Below are 27,111 nucleotides of genomic sequence, written 5' to 3'. Positions count from 1 at the left end.
GGTTTCTGCACCAGAAACAGAGTACCACGGGTTTGTAGTCTTAGAAACCAAACAAACAGAGATCTGTAAGTGTCAGAAGCGCTCAGCACTGCTGGTGGCTACTGTTAAGGGGCAAAGGTTGCCCACGTTTGAATCTTGGCAAGTGGGATTTCTCTCTCAACGTGTTCAGCGTCATCTGTGCTCCTAAGGAAATCCAGAGCCTGTTTGCAGGAGGAAGGGCAGCCTGAAGAGTGCACTTTGCAGTGTGGCACATCAAGTAAGCCAGCATTCCCTTTCCAGCTTTCTTCATTGAATGTGTGAGCATGAAACAAATCCAAAGGGGGAACTTACTATGTCAGAATTGCGTCTGAACGGTGCACACTATCAAACCTGCAGTGTGATAACGCACATACGCTGTTGTTATGACTCGTGAGATATTTTTGTTACGTTTAGATTGCTGAGCCTATAAAATCAGATAGAAATGCACTTGTTACTGTTGCTTTGATTCCTGGTAAGTTGCGTCAGTGTTGTGAGTAAACGGCTTACCAGATCAACTCCTGTCTCAGCTAATGTCGCGTTTTCCCTCCCTCAATCCAGTGTTTTTCTATCTTAGCAGCTATACGCAAACTATATTAAAAATCTGCTCAGTGTTTTGTTCTGCTTAGGGGACAAGATTGTCCCACTGGTGTCGGTCTTTTTGAGAAATCTCAGATGGTGAGTCTGTTCTTGTTAGCATTAATATCCTCTGATGCAGTGTTGTGCTCAGGCTGATGGTTGTGTCAAGAATCTTTGCAGAGAGACTTAAAGATGAGCTTGGTTGTAGCCATTCGTTTTGTTCTGGTCGGTACTTGGCAATTAATCAGCAGTCCCTTGGTTGGACATTTCTTGTGATTGTGATAGCAATAGTGAGGAGCACAGTCACATACGATGCTCAAAGTGCCGTGCTCAGAGGCCTGCATCCCAAATTGCAGGTCCTTGGAGCTGTCACAAAGCCGCTCCGAGTGCTCTGGGAGGAAGGAGGGAAGGAAATGGTCCCTTCTGCTCTCCTTTACTGATAGAGATGCTAAGAACTTCAGAATGACCAGCGTGTAAGTGAAGTTGTACCTTACTGAATGGGAAATTTTATTTTGCTAGTCAGCTTCTGTTTATTTTTTGTAATTACCCAAATGGATTAGAAGAATTGGTTTTGATTTGCATGAACTCATTGTTTTTTTCAGTGTTAGTGGTTCCTTATTTATGTCCAATTGACGTCCATGGGAGCAGTGGCTCATAACATAATCACCAGTCTGGTACCCTGGCAGACCAGTTTGCATCCCATGGAGTTGCTGTTAGGAAGACTAGACCTTGGTTTATTTTTTTTGCTAATCATTACTAACTTTTATAGCAAAGTCTCCTGTCTTCACTGCTAAGATGAGCTGACCTGAGGGGGCTATTCCCTTTTTGATGGCCCTTTCTGCCGTGAAGGAGCCAGCACTGTGGAAGATCCACTTTCAACCAGTTTTTCCTGTGCTTGATTACCTTTAAATGTCACGGTATTACGTTCACATTTCTGCTTTGCTGCTTTAACATCTGAGGCTAGAAAATAAATCTTATAGAGGAAATGTTCTACTTTAATGTAGGACATGAAGTAAAGTAGGGCTGATTAATTATTTTAATACCCTGTAGTTTTTCTTCAGCACTAGAAAATCTAAAGAAAGCTGAAATATTTCAGTGTTGGTAAGAAAGTGGTGCAGTTCACCTGGGATCGGGATTTCTTCTGTGTTTTGGGACCTGACGTACCCATCCGTTTTTCTTCACTGGTGTCTGTTCCTGATCAAAAGACAAATCAGTACTTAGCACGATGCTGTTCCTGGTGGGGTGGTTGGGTGTTTTCTTATTCTCTCTGCCTGGATTAGCCACAATTTTTTTTCTTTGATTAAAGCCTTTAATGAGCTGTGATGGTTTGAGGAAGTGCTCTCTCTCAATCTGTTGTATGCCAGACATTTAAGGAGAAGAGGCCTTTGTGTTTTGGTTAGTCCTTCGTCACACTGACTGCACATGAAAGGCGTATTTGCTGGATAGAGAGGAGCTCTCCTGCCTTGGGATGTAAATGCTTTTTGATTTTCCTTATTGCTTTGCTTTTCCTTTGTGCCCTTGCTCTCTCATGTTACCTCTTCTATGTCTTTTTCATCTTTCACTTAGCTTCCATAGTGCCCAATATACCAAGAATGATGAGATTAATTTCCAGTCCCATGGTGTTCTTACCAACACCCTAATAGGTCTCTGGAAGATCAGAGAAATATGTTTTTCATTCCATGTGCATCGTAAGTTTACTGAGAAACTGTTGTTCTTCTGTCTTAACATTTTCTTCTATTACTTTACTAAAGCTCTTTGGAGGGAATGATCTTAGAAAAGTGAGGGTCAGTTCTCAAACAGAAATGTTCAGTTTATGGTCCAGAATTTCAGGCTTGATTTGATTTCAGGTTTCATGTGGCTGTTCGTGGAAGTGATGAGGGAATACACTGAGCAGAAGCTTTAGGACACACCTCAGTGCTCATTCTGCAACCATTGCTCATCTGAGAAATTTATTTAATGCAACACTGAAAATAAACCTTGAAAATTTGTCGAAGAGGAGAACATACTATATGGTATGGTGAGCCCAGTCTTTGGCTGGAATTTTGCTTTTTAGGAACAAGGGAGAATTTTTCTGGCAGTCGATGCCCAGGTGGTGAGAAGCTGAGGAGATCCTACCTCTGTGGTCATTACTAAACAGGAGATGTTTAGAATTGCACTGTGCATCAGTCCTCGTGCTGTGTCATCTAACCCTCGCTGGTGCTAGGTACTGCAGTTCTTACTCCAACACAGGCGCTGGGATTTTCCCTCAGAAGTACATGGTTAGTTTAAACAGTGTATTGCTTTTCTTTTTTCTTTATTATCTGCAGTGAAATCCATGTGTCATGTCATGGACTCAAAAGATTTAGTGGACTAAACTTTGAATCAACACCCCATTATATCGTTTGTAAATGTAAAGGGTTTCTTTGCTGAGGAGTCCTCTTGTTTCCTGCTCTGCCTGCACAAATGAAGACAGTGTCTTTTTTAATTATGAGATGATTGAAAACTTCTTGATTAGCCAAACGTGTTATTTAGTTCAACTGCTAATCCATTCCCGTTTCAAGAATATGCATGTGAAGTGTATAGGCCTTCAGCTGCTTACTGAGAGCCAAGTTATAGACCAGGCTTGCGCACTGTTTATATTGGAAGCACCACTAAAGCTGACTGTACAAATCTGGCCAGGCACCATTATAATTGCTAAATATTTTTGTTACCAGACTACATAATTTGGTATTAAATCTAGAGAGAGAAAAAAGTACTTGGATTTAGGGTGCTGTAGACTTTATAGACATGGTATATTGTTCCAGGTGATCACTGAGTATTGCTTGGGTGTTTCTTTTCCTGTTCTGTGAGATCCTGGGTATGAAAAGCTGATTCTATTAGAAATAATCCATTGAGCTTTACTAATTTGATGAATGGTGCCTGTTAATGACTCTCTTTCTTGTTTGTGTTTAAAACAATGCAGGTAATAAAGCATAAAGACAGACCCTCTGAAAGGAAGGCATTCTTTCCATTTGAGAGATGCAAACTGATAATATGTGGTAAAAACTCCTGTTGCCAGTTTTTCTACCCGAGACAAGACAGGACAGGCCAAGAACTGAAGTATTTCAAGACCATATTTCTTACAGTAGTAAATGATACATTTTAAAAAGTACATTCAGCCTTTATTTACTAGTGGTTTCTCTTAAACACCTAATAGATTTAGTTTTGCTTTTTCTACTGATTTTTAAAGTATGCACTGATTGTTTTCTAGTTAGGGTTTTAATTTTACTGATACTGAGATGAACTAGCTTTCCAAGTCTGCTTTTAAGACCTTTGCAGGTTTACAGGGCTGTATAGCAGCTAAGCATCGTTGGTTACATTTCTGTCCCGAGATGTTTAGTTACAGCTGCTGGCATGGCCTGTGTGTTTATGCAACTGCTGTTACTCTGAGCAAGCTCTTTCCTCTGTGTCCTCTCCTCCTCTCCATTTCTGCAGTACCTATCACCCTTGCGTTGGCCAGGGATGCATCCTCTGGACTTTCCTCAGGTACAGGCGCAGTGCCCCAGAGTTGGGGTTGAATTTTACATCTGGTTCAGGAACCGACTATGAGTGCAAAAATTAAGGGCCGAGATAGGCGCCACTATAAACAGTGTTTGTGTTGGAAACTGTGGGTTCCATGGCTGCTGTACATCTGCCAGATAGCTTTATAACTGCTTACAATTTTTGTTGTCAAATATTATAATCTAGCCTGATGTTCAGTGCATGACACTCGTGGCAGCTAGACCTGCTGCATGTTAGTGGATGTTGCCGTTTTGTTTAGACTTAATATGATGCACTTAAATGATGATTATTGTAGTAATAGTCAGTCTGGGTAAAGGAAGCCAGACCCATGGGTTGAAATAGAAACAGTTTTAATAGAATAATAATAAAACCCAATATTAATAACAGTATTAGCATAAAGTACACAGAGTTATACTCAGCCGATATAGTGGTCGCAAGCTGTGATGGTCGGAATAAACCTTGAAGTTAGAATGATGGGCAAGACCCTCCTGTGACGACAGTCATTGAGGACTGGGCCGTCCCCAGCAAGTGCACCTGGTGAACTCAAAACTGCTGAAGACCACAGCTTCTCCATGGGTGTGTGCAGCGGTGGGTCCTGATGTGGGGAAGAGCGCTGGGGGTGCGGATGCTGGGCTCCCTGGGTCAGGAACAGAGGATGAACCACGGGTGTTTGTTTCTGCTGTGCTCAGGGAAACAGCCTCTGCTTACATTCCTTGCAAGTTAATAGGACTGCACCAGAAAATATACCTGACTTGGATGACCCGTTTCTCCTCCCGCAGTAAACACTCCTTCCTGGCCCAAATTCCGGGTAACTGCTTACACCACAGAGACCAGCTCCATTCAGTGCTGGTGGTGTATGGTGTTGGGTGGTGCACAGCTGGGCCTGGGTGGGAACAGTGGGTCACGTTAACAACATGAAAATGATAGTGGTGTTTGCTCTTTTCTAACGGACTCAAATGTTGAAAGATGTTGAAGGTAACGTTCGGAGAGGTGCCTGAGTTCAAAAGCCAGGTTAGTAGTTCTGAAAATATTATGAGGGATCTTAGTCTAATGCACACAGATACTTACATATCTGATTAATTTGGAGGAATATACATTTGCTTAACAGTCAAGCATGTGTTTTGTTTTTGTAAATTGTCACAGACAGTCTTTATGTGAAAAATGCTTTTGCTTTGTCACGCAGACCCAGTTGCACAGGTAAAGGTCTCAGCGCTGCCATGGGGCCATGAGAGCACGAGAGCCAGCACCTTCCTGCAAGGGGCCGTTGCACAAACCTGGCAGTGTTTGCAACAACCTGTGAAAACAGCGTTAAAGTCTTTACTAAAATTCCTTTGCTTAAATCAGGTTTTCATTTTAAATCTTCCTTATGTTCTTAGCATTTTTTAAATAAGTAATTATAATTATTTATCATAATTATCCCATGAAGATATGTTTAATACAGGCTGTTTTCGCTCTCAGTTAAAGTTTCCGACAGTTACTAGGGAATCACGTGGGATCATCTGATTCACAGCTGACCTTCAAAAGAGTGTCCAGAGCTGTTTGAAATAATATTTCCTGCTATGTAATCATTGTATAGACTTTTGGTGTTACTCTTGTAAAATAATGTGGGAGATAAAAGAGGTAAATACACCCCCCTTTTTCTAAGTGGGGCAGAAATAACATCTTTAGAGTCTTCAGTGCCACTATCCACAGTCGGGTCATCTGCCTGACGTGAAGCTTTGAGTCGTGCTCGGCGTATTTTGTTTTTCAGAACCCACGTCCTTATCACGTCTGATTAGAGAATGGCTGGTAGCTTGAGAAATGCTGCCATATTTTATTAATGTAGTAGTTGACAGCTGTTAACTAGTGAAACTAGAGATTGGCGTTCCCTTGACTAAAAGGTATGCACCTGATACCAGTCATGGAGAACACAATTAACCTCTAGCCTGTATATATATTGAATTAGCAAACTGGCAGGTAGACTGGGCTACTGGAAATTGGCTGCAATTAAACTTTTGGATGAAGGTGGTTGATTATTTTGCTTATTGCAAAACATACGGGATTTATCCAAGTAAAAGAATACGTATATCTGCATTACTACTCCTAGTTTCTGGGGAACCACCAGTTTCTACCATAGTATTTTGAGGAACAGTTGTAGCAAACTGGTATGCACCTCTTGGACTTGCTCATGCCCCAGCCCTCCCACACCCCTGTTCTTTCCCCGTTAATTAGTGGGAGCAGATAATGCTCTTGGCATTGAGTCTTCATCGAGCATCTGTGTGGTAATTGATAGAGGATACTTTGCAGGGGGTATTCTGGGCACAGTTATCTGCTGGGTGAAAGAATATTCATTATTAAAAGAGTGAAAATCTGTTAAAGTGAACATGAGCAGTGCCAGGAAACTAAAGCAACTGTTGCATTTTATGGTGGCGTTGCTTGTCCTCCATAAACTGCATGTGATGGTGCCAGTATTTCTTGTCTGTGTGGTATTTTAGCTATGCTAGCTGTATTTTGGAGAAGTTGTGGGGGTTTTGCTCTTTAATGAACTGTGATGTTATTAGTCTTTATGAAAAGATGTTCAACAGGACACCCTGTTGTGCTTATGTGACATTATAGAATGAAAAGCAAATCAATCAAATTCAGTAAGCCAGTTTTTCATATGAGATAAAAACATTGCTGCAGCAGTATAACCAACTCTTTTGAAAACAAATATTTGATAGTGTTTCTATGGTGAGATTTTCTGTTTATTGGGAAAGTGTGGGGTTTCTTGTTTTTTAAAATGAAGATGAATTTATGCACTTATTTGGTCTGGTGAATTATTTATCTGATGTTACGTGTACTTTTCTCTTTCAGGAAATCCATGACTTATTTAAAGATTATGAGATCAAGTATTGCTATGTGGACAGAAATAAAAGAACAGGTAAGAACTTAACATCTTCCAGTGCCATACATTTCAGTTCTGTGATGAAACTAGCAAGGAACATCATCTGCCGTGTATGAATTCATCGACTTCTCTGCCATCACATAGCCCATTGTCCCTCCGTGCGTTTTTTGGCTGCATAATTTGTCACCTTCTGCTGAAGCCAATGGAGAGTTGGAAATGTTCCTGGTGTCAAGCAGAAGTAGATTGATCCGCTGTGGTATCTCTCAGGCATATTCCCTTAGTGAGTGTCTCTTAGGGACAAAGCTAACCTCAACTGTCTGATTTCCCTTGAAAAACTGGTCCCGAGGCCTCTCTTAGGACAAACCACATGTGCTTATTATGTGGTCAGAGGAAAACGTACCCAGCTCCAGATACGTTTGTGTCAGGTAGTATAAGCCAGAAGCGGTATATTAAAGGAATACTTCAGTCTTCTAAGGAAATGCTGTCTTGAATTAAATCCTGAATTATTTAAGTCTGATCTTCCATTTACAAATTAATTCTCTAAATAGAGGATTCATGGACTTTTAGTGCTTGAGAGGTGCAGACATGGACAAATACCTCTCTACACGTTCCTGCCCTTCCAGGTCACCACAGGTCCCAGAGCCTGGGCTGTCTCCTGAGGCAACCTTGCTTTCCAGGACAAAATCCTAATGCGATAGCTGTGATAGGTTTCTGTCTGGATTTCATGAGGATAATGGTGTTTCTTGATGCCTGCCGCTAAGGAGCAAAAATTTGTGCTTTAGTTTGTCCCATTATCTTTCAAAAATGATTTCTTAAGATTGAATAAGGCCAGTTTGTGTATGAGGTTCTATAGTCTGCTAACAACGGACTGAATGTCTGAGGTCTGTGTGAAGGGAAATATTTGAAAATACTTGGAAGTGAAGGATATTTTTTATTGCTTGTTTAATGTAGATGATCTCACATGTAGCTAGGTTTTGACTGTGTATGTATTTGTGTGGTTTTTAGAGTGTATACATATTTGTGTCTGTGTATATGGAGATACATTTAGTACTCTGCCTATTGATGTGGATTTTTGTACGTTTTACTGCATGCCTCTGAAGATTTTCATGACTGGAATACACTGTAGGTGGTTTCTTCTTTCGATAGATTAAATTACTTTTATCTCCAGATTCATGAAGGTTTTAAAACCGTGTCACCAACCCCTTTGTGACATGGACCACCGGGAGCAGTCTGGTGGCTGTGGTGTGGCTGTGGTGTGGCCATGACATCCCCAGAGCTTGGTGCTTCATCCATGTAATACAGCTTTTCCAGCAGTCAAATGAGAAGACACAATAAAATAGAAACCAAGAATCAATAGTGCTGGGGAAGGAAATGAAGTGGCTGTAGGATCAATGTTAAGAGCAGTAGCTCAGCAACGGTTTGAAGGGAAATAAAAGTAGCAGGTCCTACCCTCTGCACTGTTTTAAAGATTTGGGTGGTCCTTGCTGCTGAAATTTGTGGGCTTGAAGGCTATTCTGGTTGAGTTTTCTGCAAGTGATCTTTCAAATTTTATCTTTTTTTAAAGATCAATTAACTCCAAAGTGAAAACTTATGGATGCTGTTTTCAAAGCAATTCAGTAGAATCAGTCATGTGTTTGCTTCAGAATAAAATGTAATTGCATTTTGTTTCCCAAATGTAGCATTTTGTTGTGTTACACACAGCGAGCTTGTGTATATCTGTGTTTCTGTAGTGTCTCGTTGAGTTAATTACTCATCATGTCCAGTTGATAATCCTAGATTTTCAAATTTAAAAATTTTAAATTACAGCGTATCTCTCTAACTACTCCATCCCCAGGGTAAATCCCAAACTCTTATTTTTTTCTGTGCCTTATACTGGTGGGTTTTTGGGGAGGGAAGGGTGTAGTAATTATCTCTGTAGCTGTAGAGGAGCTGTGGTAGGTGACACGAGTTGTTTTGGTCTCTTCCAGCATTCGTTACTCTGTTAAATGGAGAGCAGGCTCAAAGTGCCATTCGGAAGTTTCACCAGTATCCTCTTCGGGGAAAAGAGATATCCGTGCAGCTCCAACCAACGGATGCTTTGCTGTGCATTACTAATTTGCCCCTTTCCTTTACATTGGAAGAGTTTGAAGAACTGGTGCGTGCGTATGGCAACGTCGAGAGATGTTTTTTGGTCTATAACGAAGTTACCGGTCACTCGAAGGGCTATGGCTTTGTGGAGTACATGAAGAAGGACTCTGCTGCCAAGGCGAGACTGGAACTTTTGGGGAAGCAGTTGGGGGAGAGCACTCTCTTTGCCCAGTGGATGGATGTGAACCAGCTCACCACAAATCTTATTCACTCCAAGTGCCTTTGTGTAGAGAAATTTCAAAAAGACTACGCTGATTCAAAAGAACTCATCCAGGCTTTCTCACTAAAGTATAAACCTGTGTTCTGCCAGGTATGTTGAATTTGTATCTTTTGGCCACGATTTAAGTAGCTCTGTATTTGCATGGTTCACTGCTTGCTGCTGTATACTTTTAATTTTCGTTTAAGTAGTGAGTGGTTGTGCATCTGCATTGTGATGTATTATGTGGTGCAAATGCTGCGTTGGTATGGGTTTGCAGCGATTGGTTTGTGTTGTCTGGGAATTCTGCAGGAGACCAGTGAAGGGCCAATAAAATATTCATAAGACACCCCCTCCTGATGGATTTTATTGAAAATAATTACAGAAATATATTGGAGAGCTTTTAAAGGAAATATTGGCGATGGTTTTATCGCTCAGTAAAGAAAGCCAGAGCGTACGAGTGCCACAAGTGCAACAGTTTAGATGATGGAGGATATGTATGTATGTGTATAATGAATATATTTAAGAAACCTCTGCAAATATGTAACATGTTTTTTCCATAACTGAGGAAGATGTAGGCTTGGGATCTCACAGTTGCTGGGCTTGCCCCTGACAGAAGTGGTACATCTTTTGGAAAGCTTGCAGGTAGAGGTGTGCTTTATAGTCCCACAGTTAGGTGTGATTTCAGTTGTTTTGGTTTTGTTTTTCTGAAGCATCTCGGATGGCTGCCCAGGGATTAGCTTCAGGGATAATTAACAGGGATTTCCAGCATCCGAGAGCGGAAGACCCATCAGGCTGTCTGATCTGACCACCTGCAGCCCATTGCGTTTTCCCTGCCACTCTTCTTAAGCCTCGCTAATTTGTCATTGACTAAAGCGCATCCTTGTACTTGCTTGATCTGAATACACCAGGAGATGCCTAAATTGGAAATAACCCTTTCCAGAAACTGCCCATCCCTTGGTGTTTTGCACTTGCATCTGTTTGCTCAGTTGAGTTTATCTAGCTTGAGCTTCACCTCACTGATGATGAGATTGAGGAGCCTTCACTTCCCAATATTTCTTCCCTGTAAGAAGGTATTAAATGCTGTAATCAAGTCACTTGCTCAATCTTTGTTTAATTAGCTAATCAGATTGATCTGTTTAAGTCTTTTACTTCAGGGCTTTTTTCCAGCTGTCACGTAATCCGGAGGCTGTTATTAGCTCCCCCAACAATTTTTCAATATTCTTTAAAAATACTGAGGTTCATAGAATAACAGGCTGCTTTGGTAAAGATGTTTTTCACTAACAATATTCGATTGTGCAGTTAGAGTCACTTAAAAATTTGCTTTTACCTGCCTTCTTAGATCATAATGATACATGGGTCATACCTGGTGTAGGTGAGGAGGGTCTGTTGTGTGTGCTGCTAACTCCGATGCAGTATTTCTTCATGTAAATATGATCTTTTACCTAAAATTCTTAGCTGAACTCATGAAATAAATTCTGGTTTATTTAGTTTTATTCCAAAACTACCAGTTTTTATATCAATTTGATTTCTCCTATAAAGACAACAGAAATGTTCCATCAGGAAGAGCTGGAGCCAGAGACTTTTACGTGGGTCTTAAAAAAATGGCATTTCCTAGTACTTACAGAAATGTGTTTTGTCCTTTGCTTCAACAAAGTGGACCAGAAAACCTCATTCCTTTCGTCAGCTTTAAATTGTCACTGGGAGGTCTCCGCTGTTACCTATATAGGGACAGAGGGCTTTTCTTCAGTACCTGTTTACTTGGGAAGTTAAAAAATCCCTGATCTGTATGCAAGAATACTGGCAGCTGCACTTTCACATGTTAAGGGAGTTCTTAACTGTGCACGAAACTACAATATGTTTAATACAAAATAAAATACAATGCTCCTCCACATAGACATACACACATATGCATACATAGCATATACATCTCTGTGTGTACTTATGTATCAAAACCTGTGTGTTCTCCAGAGCTCTTCCCAGAGGCCAGTCTTTAACAATGGCATTAAAGAACTGACCACCCTCTTTTTCCTCACAATCTTTAAGATTTATATTTCAATTCTTGGTGTAAGTTTGTGGGACCTAATAGTTGGGAACAGGTTGTTTTTATCCAGTGAAATCCAGAGGAGATTTCCTCCTTTCCACATCCGAGCTGGTATCAGTAGATTATTCCTGTTCATTTGGGGACTGGAGATTGTTCCCTAAGCTTTACTCCCTCCCATCTCACCCCCTTTTTTTGTTTGATTTAAATCTGCTCATTCTGCTATAAAACTCTGCAGACAAAGGACAGAGCATTGTTTGACACGTAAGCCTGTTTCCAGTCTGCTTGATTGATCAGTCTGGCATCTTCTCTTGGCATTAAATATACAACCACAGACTTCATGCTCTCCTAAAGGCACTGTGTATCGCTGGAATTTGCTTTGTTACATGTTTCAACCACTGTCATGTAGTCTGACAAATGACGTTTTTATCATCGTAGGCTTGAAAACTGAACAGTAATGAGTTTATAATTCTTCTCCTGCAAAATGAAAACAACAATTATTGTAGCGTACAGTGGTGTTTACAATGCCCTTCTTTATTCTGAAAACATGCATTAAACGCGTTTCATAGCTCAGGTTCGCCATGAGATGAAATTGAAGTGAAGGTGGTAATTCAAGCAGATAGACCATGCATGGCAAACTTCATATGGAGCTCTGATATCCAACTTGTATCTAGCCCATTTGTGAAAACATTGTACTGATGTGGGTGGGCATTAACATAGGATGTGAAAATACTGCAAGGTAGTTCCTGAAATTCTCCCTATTGAAATTCTCTCTCACAGTGTATTGTGAACTGTTGTTTCAGTTTGCTCAGGATGAAGACAGTCACATCGGTGACTTTGCGGTGGTGGAGTATGAAACCGCAGAGCAGGCTGAGCGAGTCCAAGAAGTGACCGATGGGATGGCCATCAAAGGGAGGAGACTCCAAGTGTCGTACTGTGCACCCGGAGCGCCGGGCAGGAGCACCTTAGCAGCACTTATAGCGGCGCAGAGGATGGTAAGAGATTTGTAAATCTCTTTTCAGAATTACTTTGATACACCTTGAGCACCCCAAGGTGGGATTCAGCTGCTTCGCATTAGGAAAACAAGCCAAGGTTTTGGAAGCATTAGCCTTTTTTTTAAATATATAACTAGGGAACCCAATTCAGTCTTCTTCCTAGGAAAAGCATGGCCGTATTCTGCAAGAAAGAAATGTAAAATATGGCCGTGAGATGTCACAAAATTATACTTACGTAGCTTTGGGATTTTAGTAAATTCAATTTTCTGTATGAGAAATTGTTCCAGCTCAGTACAAAACTACCTGTAAGTGGAGTTATTTGACAAGCTAAAACTTGGCTTACAACAGAGAGGCAAGAATCTGTCAATTTTAAGACACATTTCAAGATAGGAGAAATAGTTTAATTTCATGCTTGATATAAAAGAAAGCTTTTTACACCCACACGTCTTATCAAATTATTTCCTAGAAAATTGGATGTGATAAGTTACATGAAGCTGTCTTAAAAGTAGAGGCAGAACAGTCTCATTACTTCGGCTAGCTTTAACACACATCTTTATAAAAGAGATGAGTGCTGCTATTGTAAGATCCTACGTGGTGTTCATGTTAACAGTGCCTTTTGTGTTCTCCTTTCTTGATAACTCTGCCTTGGTTTAGGGGAAAAAAGGAAATGTGTATCAGGAAAAATAATATGCTTGGAGTTTTGGGGGGAATAGTCTTAGGTGTTTCGTTTAAGGGAAAAGGATCGTGAACAGGAGCAGGAAACAGGGAAGGAGACTTTTTTCAGTGTGAAATGAAATGTGTACATTAGCGTCACATAAGTTTGAGGGATTTAGATTTATTCTTTGTTTTCTCCTGACAACAACATTTCTGTCTCTCTCTTAATTGGAGATGAGGAACAATAGAAAAGGCTTGCTTCCGGAGCCAAACCCCATGCAGATTATGAAAAGTTTTAATAATCCCGCAATGTTGCAAATGCTTCTGCAGCCCCAGTTGCGTGGACATCCTGTTAAGCCGGGTAAGTTGTTTTAAAACTGATTTTAAAATAAGAAGCCCTGTTGTTTATGAGATGAGGCTTTCAGCAAAGGGGAGAAGCAGGAATACTATTGTAAAATCTGTGCAGACAGTTTCAGTGTGTCTGTGTAGCCTCAGATTTTATGAAAGCAAAAGCCAGGGATGGATTGCTACACCATCGTGTCTGGGTTACCCAAAAATGTCCTCACATTAACTCTGTGGTCTCTGAATGTTTATGTTAGAAATGGGTTTAAAATGAAATGTCTTTTGCAGACATCATATAAAATGGTGAGTTTAAATCAAGATCAAAGCTGGGCGTATTGAAAGGTTTCATTATAGTGACTTTTAGTAAACTTTTGTGTAGTTTTTGCACGTTTTGTGGAAACCAGATCTGAAAAGTACAGACTAACTCATAAAGATCTAACGTATGAAACACTGCGACTTTTTCTTGTTTTTCTAAAACAGTTCTTGGAGCATCTGCAGGTTTACCTCACCTTATAAATTCGGCAGTTGGCTCACCTTTTTTGCAGCTGAATAAAGTTCATCAGGTAGGCGACAAAATAACTTGTCAAAATGGGTATTTGTGTAGATCTGAGCATGAAAAACATTCTCAAAGTTTGAAGAAATTACAGCTGAAATCAAGTGTTCTTGTTAAAGCTGTTTTTAAGAAATCGTGAGGTGTCTGTGGGAATGTGATAGCAGATTGTGCTTACTATTGACAAGTGAGTTATTTTATCTTAACTGAGCTTTTGGTTTGCTAACACCTGCTGATGTAGAAATAACTTGCCATTACTGGCAAAAAAAATCCTCTTTAAATTAGAGCTGGAGGAGCACGGCACATCCATTTCTCTTGGAGCTGCTCATACACACTTCCTGTAGTGATGCGATTCTTTTATCTTATTCAAGCCAAGCAGCTTAGCATCTCTATCTTCATTTTAAAGCTTGCAGGGACCAAAATGTGCTATGTATGCCATAAAAAATAGTAATTTGCAGATGTTTCTTCTTAGTCAAAAAAAAACCCCTAAGCTTGTAAGCTGTTTAAAGTGTTCTTGGACTATCTATATTCACTGTAAATTTGATACAACTTCCATATGGACACCAGAATTTCTGAAAGACGCTATAAAGGATATTTGGGATGAGTTTTCCCTGGTGATGAGAAGATGCCAGAATAGCACCCACAACCGAAATTCCTCCCTGCAGCAGTTCCCTTGGCCCGCAGCCTGCCTGGCCCCTGCCAGCACTGAGGGTCTGCCTCCAGCTCTGCCAGGAGCCAAAATTTGACTTCAGTATTCACGGTGGGGATTTTCCTAAGTACCTGTGAGGGACTGGAGTCAATCACTTTGACCTGCTGTTTATGATGTTTCAGAAATGTTTTCAAAAAGAAAATCCTCTTAAGGAGTTCTTACTTCTGCTGGTCTTTTGGCAGACAAAGACTTACAGATCTTTAAAAAACGACCAAATTAAAATGCAGAGATTCTTCTTATGTTAAGTATATTTAGCATTTCTCTTCTTTTTCTGCTAAAAACTGGTAGGTGAATGTATTAGTTTTGAATAAATGCTACTTAATTTTGCTCCATCAAATGAATTGCTTTTGTCCTGTATGATGAAAAAAAAGTACATCACTGTTTGCTTGTACTTCTTTTCTTTAAATGACATTTTCAATTGGTATATTTAGTTACTGCTGCTCTCTCTCCAGCCTTGGAGAGCCCGTGCTTCCTTGGAAGGCAATGTGCATGTTTTTGGATGGCAGCTGGAGACAGGCGTGTTTTAGACAGCCACAGTGAGATTGAGGAGGATCCAGTGGGTTTTGGCTTCAGGAGTGCTGCAGCCAAACAAAAAAAAAAATTGGTGTTTTCTCTTCAGAGAGACTTAAAAGTCTAATGCTCTTCCAGGGAGCTTCCTGTCATTTAATCGGCTCCAAACCTGCTCTAACAGCTTGGATTTTATTGACAGTTATTTGATTATCCCAGTTCCTTCTGTTAGACACATTTATCTGTTATTCAGTGACTTATTTCAGAGTATTCTCTAGAGCCAGAGAACCAGGTCACTGTTTTTATTGTCTTGAAATTCAGGGTTGTCACAAGACAGGGGAACAGGCAGCGTCTTGGCTTGGCTCTCCCCACCTCCCCAGTCACACACTGATTCAGTTTCCTGTGTATCTTGGTTTTACAATTTTATATTCAAGGCATTGTAAAGTAATATAATGAGAAGAAACAATATTTTTAGAATGATTATGCTACAGCATTATGAAATTATTGATGAAAAGAGATTCAACGGAGAGGAATTTGAACAAATGGGTTATTCATGCAGTAATCTTTCAACTCTGGAGCTAGCATGATGTTCAACTTCTTTCTCTTAATTTCTCTTAGCCACAGTTATCACATGCAAAAAAAAAAGCATTTTAAACTTTCTCAGTGATGTGTTTTCCTGAGTCATCCAGCAGTTTAATAAATTTTTATTAACTCAGAGACTTTCTTTGGAGGATTCTAACCAACCTGATTTTCCACTCTTGTGTTTCTGAAAGTTTTGCAATTGAACTAATACAGACTTTTTTGTTGACTTAACCAAGTTTGGAAGGAACAACCACTGGTACTGGTGACAATAAGCAGCCCTGGATAACTTCTGCTGGAAGTAACTATGATAATTAAAATAGTCAATGCATAGCTAATTTAGGTGTGGGTTTTTTTTGTTTTACACTGCACATTTCTGAGTCCAGAAGACCATATTATAGGCACAGAGGGTTTTCCCTAGGGAGTTTGACCCTACCACGCGCAGATACAACCTAGACTTGAAAATATTTGTGAGCTGTGAAATCCACAAAGCCATGCATCAGGAAAGCTGCTGCCTTTTTGGCTTCATTACCTGGTTTTGGTGGTCTTTCCTATGCAGGAAATTTCAAAAAAATGAGGAAGGCTATACTTGTGATTTGACACAGTGTCCCCTGTATCTGTTCTTGCACCGCTGTACAAGAAGGTTTGTAGAACAACCTATATTTTGCCTGACAAATCATGTTCAGGAGCTGCTGCCAAAAGGAGAGTTTCAAGCCTGTGGTCAGCTCGCATGACTCACAACATCACTTTGCGATCCAAAGTGGATGTAAGGTTTCTTTTTAAGCCACTATGCTAGCCAGAGCTGAATATACCGGTACCAGGGTCTGTATGTGGTGCCCCAAAGTTGTTGAAGAAGTGGCTCAATTCTGGTGGTAAACTGATCCAGACTTTTCAAGTGAAAAATATTAATATTTTATAGACTTGAATATTTGTAGGCATTGTGATTTGTAAGCTTTTTAATGGTTCTGGAATAGAATTTCATGTAGGTAGTTGCCACTAAAAAAGGGGATGGAAACCTATCTGGATATTCTTTGAAAATAAAGACAGTCTGGTAACTGTAAAGCAAGGGCTGAGAGTCCCCACTGGTTACAACCAAGTCCTGTAAGCTGTATAGGTATTTGGCAGAGATTATGTATTAAATTGCGAGGCACAATGCAAATGTTCACGAACAATGAAGTCCTTATTCACACAGCTCCTAATCCCCTGAAGTCCTTGTGTCTCATCTTTCTTCCTGGCACTGCAGGTAACCTCTATCTCGTCTGTCTGCAGAAGCTTCAAACACATTCAGCTTTGCCTGTTGGCTTAGACACGGGGGCTGTGTTGAATTCAGGATTGTATTTGGAGAATACAAATCCCTTAAAAGCCATCAGAAAGCACACTTGTGGTTGTGAAGTGAAAAAAAGCACTGAGAGGAAGAGAGGTTAAAGGAATTTGAAATACCTTTCTATGAATGAAGCAAAAATGTAGTTTTGTGGAAGAAATGGTTACTTTCCTTTGCTGTATTAACTCAGAAACAAATTAAATTTCTTTCAGCAGTATCATCTGGAAATATTTCAGGAACGTCCTGTTTTCCATGGCTGTCTAATGACACTTCTTTTATTAATTTCACAGAGTTCAGTTCTGGGTAGCACATCTAACTTACTGCTGCAGAGCCCTGCGCACCTACCACTGCCACAGCAGCAGCTGATGAAGGTTGAAAACCTCCAGGCTAATAGTGTAAGGCATCACTTTAATGTTTTTGGGCATTGTTACAACTGCAAAACCAATATTTTTTTCATCTAATGTAATTTAGTGTATCTGAAAATGTGAAAGAAATTCCTACAAACAGATTGTTTTAAATAATATATACAACTTTCCTTTCTTCCTTATAGAAACCGGGTTTGCTGGGAGAGCCTCCAACTATGCTGCTTCAGACAGTGCTGGGAATAGGGGTAATGCCATCAGTGAGCTCAGCCATGGGAACCCGTGGAGAAGCTCTTAAGTGTAAATGCCATTTTCTTTCATACCACATCGGTAGAAATGCTCAGCTTGAAATTATGCACCTTACTTCCTCCCACTTTAGCAAAAGCATGTTTGAACCTTAGCACTGCAGAGTAGGTAGGCAGAGAGCTGGACAACAATGCACGTTATATTGCTATATAGTTAAGCAAGTTAACAAGTTCTGTATCTATATAACTAACTGTAACCTGCTGGTTTGAGCAGGAAATGAAATATCTTACCTTGTTGCCTGGCTTCTCTCATCTGTTTGTCAGGGAAGAAATTGTATGCTGTGGTGTTGGTTGAGTATTTGCAGGTTGTTAAATATTCTGCTTGCTCAGCTACTGCTATTTTTAGTATATTCAGAGTATGTTTTTATTTAGGATCAAGATTTTGGCGTTTGCTGTTCCGAAATTATTCAGATAAATCTGAATAGCTGAAAAGGCACTGCAAATAGCTTTTTTGCATTTGTTTCATTAAGTGATAGAGCTTTAATATCCAATCTGTGACACATGATAATTTTGAATGCAAATTTTTGCACCAATGATGGCCTCAACTTTTATGAGGAAAGATCAGTTGTGTTGCTGCTTAGTGCATCTTTCTTGTTTCCTCCACTGAGGGCCATGTATTCTGCAGTTCTAGATGTGGTTTGGTTAATGGTAGTAATACTCTAAGTTAATGATAGGAAACACTAACTTCTTATCATGATTGAATGTTTAGAAAAGTAACGGTTTTCTTCTGTCGTATAAGCCTTAAATAGAGCTGTTTGCTCTTGGGATGGGAAAAGCATAAAAACCATCCCCAGAATCTGGTGTTGTGGGACAGCTGTAAAATAGATCTCTCAAATGTTTTTCTCCTCACTTAGTAAAAACCCCAAACAAAACGTACTGATAAATCTTGTTTAACAGAAAAGTTTCTCCATTTATGGTTGACTGCAGCATCTAATTGACTCCCAATTCAACCAGCAGCAGCAGCAGGGATGGGCATGCTGCCATTCTTCCCGAATCAGCACATTGTTGGGCAAGCTCTGCCAGGGCCAAACAGTGCTGCAGATAAAGCAGCAGCTCCCGACGTGGTTGTCTCGGGATCACAGCCTTATCATCAGACCCTAACGCATCTTTCTGCGGGAGCTCTGCGGGCTGGCCATGCCAAACAGCAAAATCAGCTAAAAAGCACTGATACAGCTTTGGGGGTAAGGAACATCAGATACAAATATTTTCCTTTGGTTTTTTTGTGTGGATTTTATATATTTATTTTAATTTTAACATGCTTAAGAGTTAACTGCAGCTGCATATTGTAGTCCTTCGCTGTAAAATTTGCTAGATCACAGGATCACTCATGAGACATTTTAAGGTCACTTCAGTTATGAAGAATAGGGAGAGAACAATAATGCTCTTTGGTGGTCCAAATGAATTAACAAAGGAATCTTTTTGCAATGCTGGAGGGTATTTTTTCCATGTGTGTGCCTCACAGTATTTGATGATGAAATTATCTCAAGGGCAGTGTCCCTTTTAAAGACTGAAAATCAAACTTGTGGTTGAAATTCATGACTAATCAGAAGCAATTCTAGTGCTGCGTAGGGCCTTTGGGTTTGCCAGGTGGTGCGTGTGTACACACACACACATGATATATATATATATGTGTGTGTGTGTGTTTGTGTAAATTCTCCACTTTTAATCCATATCCTCTTAACCATAGCTGACTTTGTCTGAATTTAGTTTTACTGTTTAATTATTAAAATTTAGGCAGGGATGGGAGGGTGATGAGAGGGGATTTAAGTTGAACCAGAATGGTCTGTTGAAGATTTTTTCAGCGTGTCCTGTCATTAACAGAATTCGGTCTATGCATTTACTTTTTTATATAAAAATACATGAATATATTTATGAGGAGACATGGTCTTAATTTAGATCAGATTTGTGTTTTCCTAACATATTTTCTGAAGCATCTCAAGTGGTTAAATTAGATGCAGCATTGGTGTCTGCTTCTGTTAGACAGCTTCAACAGATTCAGTCCTACTTCAGAAAGTACACTTTTTAAGTAACCTTTTACTGTAATGAATTGGGATTTTACCTGTGTATAGCTACATATGGGTATCATACATAGGGAGTGTGTGTGTATATTTAAATCAGTGTTTTATTTCAGAATTTCATTCAGATAAAAGGAAATGTAATTAAACCATTAGATAATTAATTTATTTCTATTAATATTGTTTATCAGGAAAAGTTCTTTTCTGAAATTCTGGTAGGTGGTTTATTTGTTTCCTTTTCTGCACCAGCAGACAAGGCCCAGGTTGCAAAACTCCCTTCCTTGACACGCCAGCCAGTCCATGTGCTGGTACTGAGCAGTCACACTGTCTTAAAATAACCTGCTTTTGCATCCAGATGGAGAAGTCCTCCTCTCTCCTGAAGTTTTTTGTGTTTAAAAACTGTTCTCACTGTTTTGAAAAGTTGTTGATTAATACAGAATTAATCCCTTAAAATAAAGGATTTTTTTCCTTAATGGGCTTTGGAAAAAAGAACAGGATAGATGTAGAGTAGAATACAGTATAAACATCTTTGAGCTCCGTATTTCAGACAATCTGTGTAACTTGCTATAGCCACTTCATCCTTATTTCTGGTGGTTTTTCTAACATAAGCAAAGGGGACGTCAGCTGGCGGCGCGCCCTTCCTACTGCTGGTGGCTTGGAGTGAGTCAGCCCTGACACTTCGTTTCCACTCATAAACATTTTCTCCTTTTAAGTAAGGGCTCATAAATACACAGAGCTGTGTTAGGGGGCAGGTTGCAGACACTGTCATCTCTCCAGTCCAGGGTTTATTTGTCCTTTATTTTCTTGTGACTCTGAGTGAAAAGAGTTGACTTTCTTGGCCACATCCTTAATGCTAACTCCTTCCATCTGGGATCATTACCATGATTATTTTTCATTTAATTGAATTTAAAAGTTTTCTTTTGTTTGTTTGCTTGTTTTTTAAAATATCCTTTAGCAACTTACAGTCTAAAGAGAAACAGCCCTACGAAATTATTTGGCAAGAAATGAGCACAGGCAATGTGTCAGGACAGTTGTCACCAGTATTGATGTTAAAAGTCTTCCTGTTACATTTCATAGGGCTAAGGTTTTTTTTCAAAATCCTGCCGAAACACCTTACTTCTGCCAGATATTGTATCAATATATAATGCACGCTGACCTCTCCAATTGTTTTGCAGACTCCCTTGAAAAAACAGACCTCGCTGCTTGGAGAACCACCGAAAGAAATACGTCTTAGTACTAACCCCTACCTGAATTTGGCAAGCGTGTTGCCTGGTTTATGTCTTCCAGGTAAGCAAATATTTAATAGTTTCAATAGCAACTTTCCTTGACCAGAATGTCACACATTGTTACTGTCGGGCAGGTAATTCCAGTGACCACAACATTTATCTTTAAAGAAATCTTGTAGTCTGTCTCAAAATTGCAATGTAATCTATCCTCAAAGTTAATCTTTTATTTGGAAAGGGTAAATTTTCAGAGTTAATGGGCTTACTGATGTAGAGAAACTTCTAGAAAACCTCTCAACTACTACTAGCACTGATTAATTTTGAGCGCAGCCTGATCTAAGGTAGCAGATTTCTGTTTTAATCCCAGAATATTGCTGAACAAGAGTGCAACCCAGTTTGTGCAGTTTATACAAAGGGTGTATTCTTTGTGTTACAAACAGCAGTCGCTAGCAAAGGCTCCAGTCCACCGCAGCAGACCGGACTCGCAAACAACATCGTGGATGCTGCTGCGTCTCAGGGAACTACAACGCAGCACGCAATGGAAAATTATTTTAATTACTCCCAACAGCACGGGGAGTACTCGCAGGTATGTTGATCTGCGGCCCTTTCTGAAGCCTGGTTTGTCACTCAGAGCTCTGGTAGCAGGATTTTTGGCCGAGATTTGCTCAGAGATCCCTCCCTGGGTTGGTTGCTCATTGTTATTCTCTGCGAACTCTTAATGCGTTTGTTGGCACAGCTGTGGTCTGATAGCCCTGTGTGCAGTCAAACAGAATTGCCCAACGTCATGTACCACTCTTCAGCAGTTCCTAGGCTTTCCTACAACCAAAGCCCACCCTTTTCTTCAGATTAAACCTTGTTGGTCCTCTTCACTGACAGTTTCTCTCTTGGTACACAATAGGTTTAGCACACAGTACATTAGTACCAGTCAAAAAAACCACTGAGCCGCAATACATTCCCCACTGCAGTGTCATAACCATTGAAAGATCGCTCCTTGATAACATGAAGTCAGTGCAGTTGGTAAAAAATTACTTCTTATAACTTCTGGCTTGGCTTTGGTCTGTCTTCAAAACCATGACATTTTTGTTTTCCCCAAGGAGTTTTAAGGTTTTCTTGAGCCTTGGCTAGATCCCACAGACGAGTGTGCTCTGTCTACCGGGAGTTCCTCTGTAGCTTGGGGAACTTTTGCAGTCTCTGCCAGCTGATTTTGCTGCATGGGATTTCTTCACCCCGTGTCCTATTTGGTGACCAGAGCATGGCTGTTAGGGCGGAGGGGCTGCCTTGCATCTGTAGAGCAAGAGCAAGTACTGGCTTTCGCAGACATTGGGACGTTCTGTGAAATAGTATTGCCATATTTCCTTTAGCCATCACTAGTCTGTGCAGAAAGAGTTGTATGCCTTAAATCAAATAGGAGACCTGGATCGTAGTGCTGTTAGTGTGGGTGTGGGGGTTGTTTCGCATGAGGAGGGTCTGGGCCTGGCCACGGAGGGTGGAGAAGACCGGGTTGCTGCACAGACCCATGTCCTGTTGGATCAGATCTGGTGACAGATGTGGGTCAGAGATACACAAGAGGTGTGCTCTGGGCTGCTGTGCTGTGTGTTTCGTGTAAGCACTAATGTAGTCTCAGATATTTTGTTTGAATCTGATTGTTGGCTTTACATTCATTTTGGTGTCTCTTGGAGGTAGTTCCTAACCCCAATCCTTAAAATGCTGTCCAAAAAAATCAGTAATATTGTGATATTAGTGTTATTAGTATTATCCTTAATAACGTGAAGGGCTCAGATGATGTCTCTTAGGTGCAAAGATGCCCCATGTCATCATTCAGGTGTATTTGTGCTGTCTGTTCCTTCCATGTAACAGAAATTACATTGTACTTATGTCCGCTGCCAAGGCAGTGGTGCCTTGTGTATCTCTAAGCACTGAACATAGTTGTAAATGTTGGGTTTGAGCTGTATTGCTGGTGTTAAACGTGTTTCGATGCTTCTTGGAGAGCTGTGCCTTTTATTCATCCTTGTGTTCCACGAGGCTGTAGGAACTGTTGTGATTTCAAGTGATCATAGTAGACAGCTTTTCCTCCGTTATAGGAGGCTGTTCAGCAGTGGTATCAGTGTTACGCTCAGGCCTATAACTCTACCCAGGCAAGAGCTGATGGATTTGAAAATGAAGCCTCCGAGGTGAGAAATGATTTTATTTTCTTCCTGTCTGTGTTGGCTGTTTCTCCCAAGGCTGTTTTTGGGCTCTGGACACCTGCTTTGTGTGTCGGTAGTGGCTGCTGCCGTCGGTACCACAGGAACAAGGGGAGAGCATGGGACGAATGGCACTGCATGGGCACCTTCTGCAGGGCATCCCTGCACGGGTCCTCTCCAGGATCCATGCTCACGCTTTTGATTATGTCTGGCATGAATATTCCTCTCTCTAAAATGCCACAATCCCAAGTTACCTGTAAAGTTCAGGAGTATTTATTGAAATATTCCTACCAAGAAGCAGCACAGCATACTCACCCAGTGAGTCCTGAAGGAGCGTTTCTCACCCTGGCCATTATCTGGCCCGAGGGTTCTGTGACCACTGAGAAGCACGCTTTTTTTAAAAAAAAAGAATTGTGTAAAGCAAACCATTCCCTAAATCCTACATTTTGCTCAAGAAATTGCTGCATGCCTGAGCTGCTGTGAATTGTACACTCCTTTTAGCAGCTGAGTGCGACTCAGATTTTTTCATACCTGCCGAGTGCTCCTGACTATATCCAGTAAAAGCGAATTACTAAACCTATTTTCTTTCAACTTCTCGTTGATCACGGATCCCATTCTACATTTAGGAATCTACAGGCGGATCTTACCCAGACTACAATGCCTGCTTGCAGGCCATGCCTGCCCTTTTCAGTGGAGCCCAGGGACCGCAGCAGCCAGGCAGCTTGCAGCTTCCTCCACAAATCCCAGTAAAAAAGGTGAGAGGAGACCCAGCAGAAGGAGCAGCTGCTGGTGGAAACACTTCTTATTTGTCTTGTGCTGCCACCGAGTGGAGTTTGGACCCACAGCAAGCCAAGGCAGAGCTTTGGCACTGCACCTGTACTCCTTGGGGTCCTGAGTTGCTCGGCATCACACACAGGTCCTGGTGGATGTGATAAATAAAAGCAGGGTTTGGTGCGAAAATGCCTTGAAGATGGCAAATGAAGTAGGAATTGAGCAAAGGAGGAGAAGGTAGTTCACACTGGGTTTAGGTGGGGTTTTTTGCCTGATGCTTTGCAGTCAGTGCCAGTAGCATAAAACCTCTGAAGTGGCGTTAGCAAGTCATGGCAGTGGCCAGGTCGCCGACAGCCTCTGCTCTGTAGTTCTCTGAACTGGATCCTGGAAGGAAAACCATTTAAAAATGGCTTTCATTTGAAATGACAACAGATGTCAGATGCAAGGCTCACTGAGCAAAGCTTCCTTTGTCTGCTGGACCCAGCACACAGTTTCATCAATAAAAGATGCAGGAGGGATGAAGAAGTGCTATGGAAGCCGTGAGGACCAGCTTAGAGGAGGCTGGAGGCTGGACTAGCAGGAGGCTGGTGTAACACACCAAGGCGGTGGGGATAAAAGCTTTCTTCAGGCTGAGCATGGGTCTCATCGTTTCATGAGTGCCTTAGAAGTCCTGAGAAATTCATGCTCGCATGCTGTAGGTAAATCACATTTCTTCTGGTTTTATGGATAGGAGAGACCTTAAAAGCCAGACCTGGCAGGAGATTCCCCTTGTTCTGGAGGAGATTTAAAAGGAACAAACAACTGTAGCAATTCATGACTCCTGGGTAGGAGGCACGGCCTGGCTGGAGCTGGCTTTGATATGTCTTGGCTTAATGCTGGACGAGGCCTGAATATGTTGCCATGGGCTGTAAGACCTTAACTCTGTGCAGCAAAACACTGAGCTTTCAAGTTCCTAACAGCTCTGATACGGCTGGAAATGAGTGAGGTTGTAACAAGAGGAGGTGGCGTGGGGTTTGAGCTAACTCATACCTTTTTGTTTATCTCCAGTCTAAAGAGGAGAGCTTGTATGGGGAAGTGATGCTGAACATTTGGCTCGGAAGTTTGTCTGAATGCCAGATGCCATAAAAGGCAGCGAGCGCGGTCAGTCCCTTGGCATGGACACAGCAGGAGCTCGGTTTGCCTCCGCAGTGAGGGGCTTTTCTCATTCCTGGAGTCAGCAGATAAATCTCAGCCAAGAGGGCGCAGAGGCGACCCCTTGAGGCTCTGTATCGCTTCAGAGTGTGCTCATGTGTGCACTTGTGTGAACCCTGCAGCCGCTTTTTCTCCTGCTTCCATGGGCTGCGTTTCAGAGGTTCAGAAGGAGCACGGTCGGAGGTTTGAATGAAGGAGCATGGTCGGAGGTTTGTACAAAGCACGGAGCGGTGCTGCTTGTGCTCTGTGACGTGAGCCAGGACGTGGTGGAGGGCTACCATGCACGTGTGACAACTACAAGTCCTTCCCCAGGCAGTTTCCTATTTATGATAATGACAAGCGCACGCTAAAATGAAATTGGACTTAGGACAGAGTAATTTGAGCTGTGTATGTGAATTAGCAAGGGGCGCTGCTGAGGACTGCTAGGAAGTGTTCGGCTCGGGGACATTTGGTCAGCACAGCTCTTCTTTTGATTGAGTTCAGGAGTTTGTGTCCTGGTTTGTGAAACATGTTATAGCTTCAAAAATATTTACTGCAACATGAACCAGAAACCCAAATCTTCTGATCTAGGAGCCAGAGTTAACCCAGGACATGCAGCATGGTTGAGCAGGATGTGGCGAGATCAGGTTCAGGTGGAACCGGAGGTTCCTCAGGTGGAGAGGAGTGATCAAGAGTTATTGATTTAGCGGGGTGGACTCTATGTGTACCTGCAGTTCCTGGTGCTGTGGGGCCATGGACAGAGCAATGTCCTGCTCCGATGGATCCCAGAGAGGAGCTGAACCTTGTGTACCCCAAGGAGACCTTGGCGGTGGGGCAGCCTCAGGCCACCCCTGCCCTCACGAGAAACCCTGCCCTGGGACCCTCAGGGCTTTCTGCGTGGGTATGAGGTATTTTGGTTGAACTGCAGTTGTGATTAAAGAATCGTTGTTGCGCTCTCTTTCACCTCGGTCCCACGTGTTGACCCGTGCCTGTGAGTGGCAATGGTTACCCATAACACAAACCCGCTTTGGCATGGCTGGAAACCAAACTGTTCAACATCTGACCTGCCACCATCACTGCCAGGACACGGTAACCCATGCAGCTCTCCAGAAGAGAAAGAGGAAGGAAAGGTGGCCCCACTGGTGCCTGGCTTTAGTGGATGAGGATGGCTGGAGCTGGGAAGCTGCAGGGCAGTAGCATGGCCATCACACTGCTGCTTCTCAAACATGCACTGTGGGCCCTTTGCCCTCACAAAAACACATGTACGGTGAGGCACCAGCGCAGTTATGACTTCTGGGTATTTGTTTAGGGAAAGGGCACAGCTGCTGACTCATGCACTGTGTATAGCTGGACCGTAAAGCCGAAGGAGTCGGGCCTTGGAGTCGGTTACTGGCTCCTGGTCCTTGGTTGTTCCCAGACTCGAGCTCTATTTCTGGACACTTGCTCCTGATCGCCTGTCATTTGCTGTCGTCTTGTCCTCAGGTGGCTCCAGCGCGCAGCGAGAAGCGCGGCTCCTCGTACCTCGTGTCCTCCCCAGAGCCTGGCCCCTTGGAGTACCTCGCCCAGCAGACCCAGGGCTCCGCAGTCCGCTACGCAGAATCCTCCCTCAAAAAAAAGCGCGTTTATTGAGCCCTAAACAACCCCTCCGCCTTAGGGCGTGAAGGTGGGCGTTTTGTACCTCTGCTATTTATTGCTGCCTTAACGTCAGACAAGTAATTCTTCTTTCTGCATGGGTTATAAACATCCCAAGAGGAACAACCTCTGCGATGGCGAACATGCCAAGGAAGGGGTACGTATTGCTGCAAGGTCAGGCATTTCCTGTAGCCCAAATTGCCTTCTGCAAGGATGGGATCTTCATCGTCTGCCGCTGGATCCAAGCGGGGGCTGAAGCTGGCGAAGCAAAGGAACTTGGTGAGTTTTGGTAGCTTACCAGCCAAAAGCAATAAAAACACTGAGGAGGAAACACTGCTCCTTTCTCTAATCCTCAGACTGAGGAAGTTAAAAGATGAAGTCTTGATAGTAATTTTTTCTTATTTTTTTTTTAACTCAGAATGTGAGATTTGGTTTGTTGTTGGGTTTTTTTTT

General features: G+C 41.8%; 1 protein-coding gene across 1 annotated transcript; it reads left to right on the top strand.

The window, feature by feature from the left end:
* Positions 1-6,945: 6,945 nt before the first annotated feature.
* On the top strand, positions 6,946-26,655 carry RAVER2 (ribonucleoprotein, PTB-binding 2; the record flags this gene model as incomplete). The annotated part of the gene is given in 11 exon segments (XM_010179271.1): positions 6,946-7,012; positions 8,944-9,413; positions 12,144-12,335; positions 13,224-13,350; positions 13,812-13,894; positions 17,288-17,392; positions 17,548-17,659; positions 18,592-18,845; positions 20,855-20,966; positions 21,343-21,488; positions 26,509-26,655. Coding segments are annotated over 11 exon segments (1,815 nt in total), but the record flags the coding sequence as incomplete, so codon positions are not given.
* Positions 26,656-27,111: the final 456 nt, after the last annotated feature.

The sequence above is a fragment of the Mesitornis unicolor genome, unplaced genomic scaffold (assembly GCF_000695765.1).
Source record: "Mesitornis unicolor isolate BGI_N332 unplaced genomic scaffold, ASM69576v1 scaffold52590, whole genome shotgun sequence".
Lineage (NCBI taxonomy): Eukaryota > Metazoa > Chordata > Aves > Mesitornithiformes > Mesitornithidae > Mesitornis > Mesitornis unicolor.
Note: the sequence above shows the minus strand (reverse complement) of the source record. Positions and strands in the feature narration are given on the sequence as shown.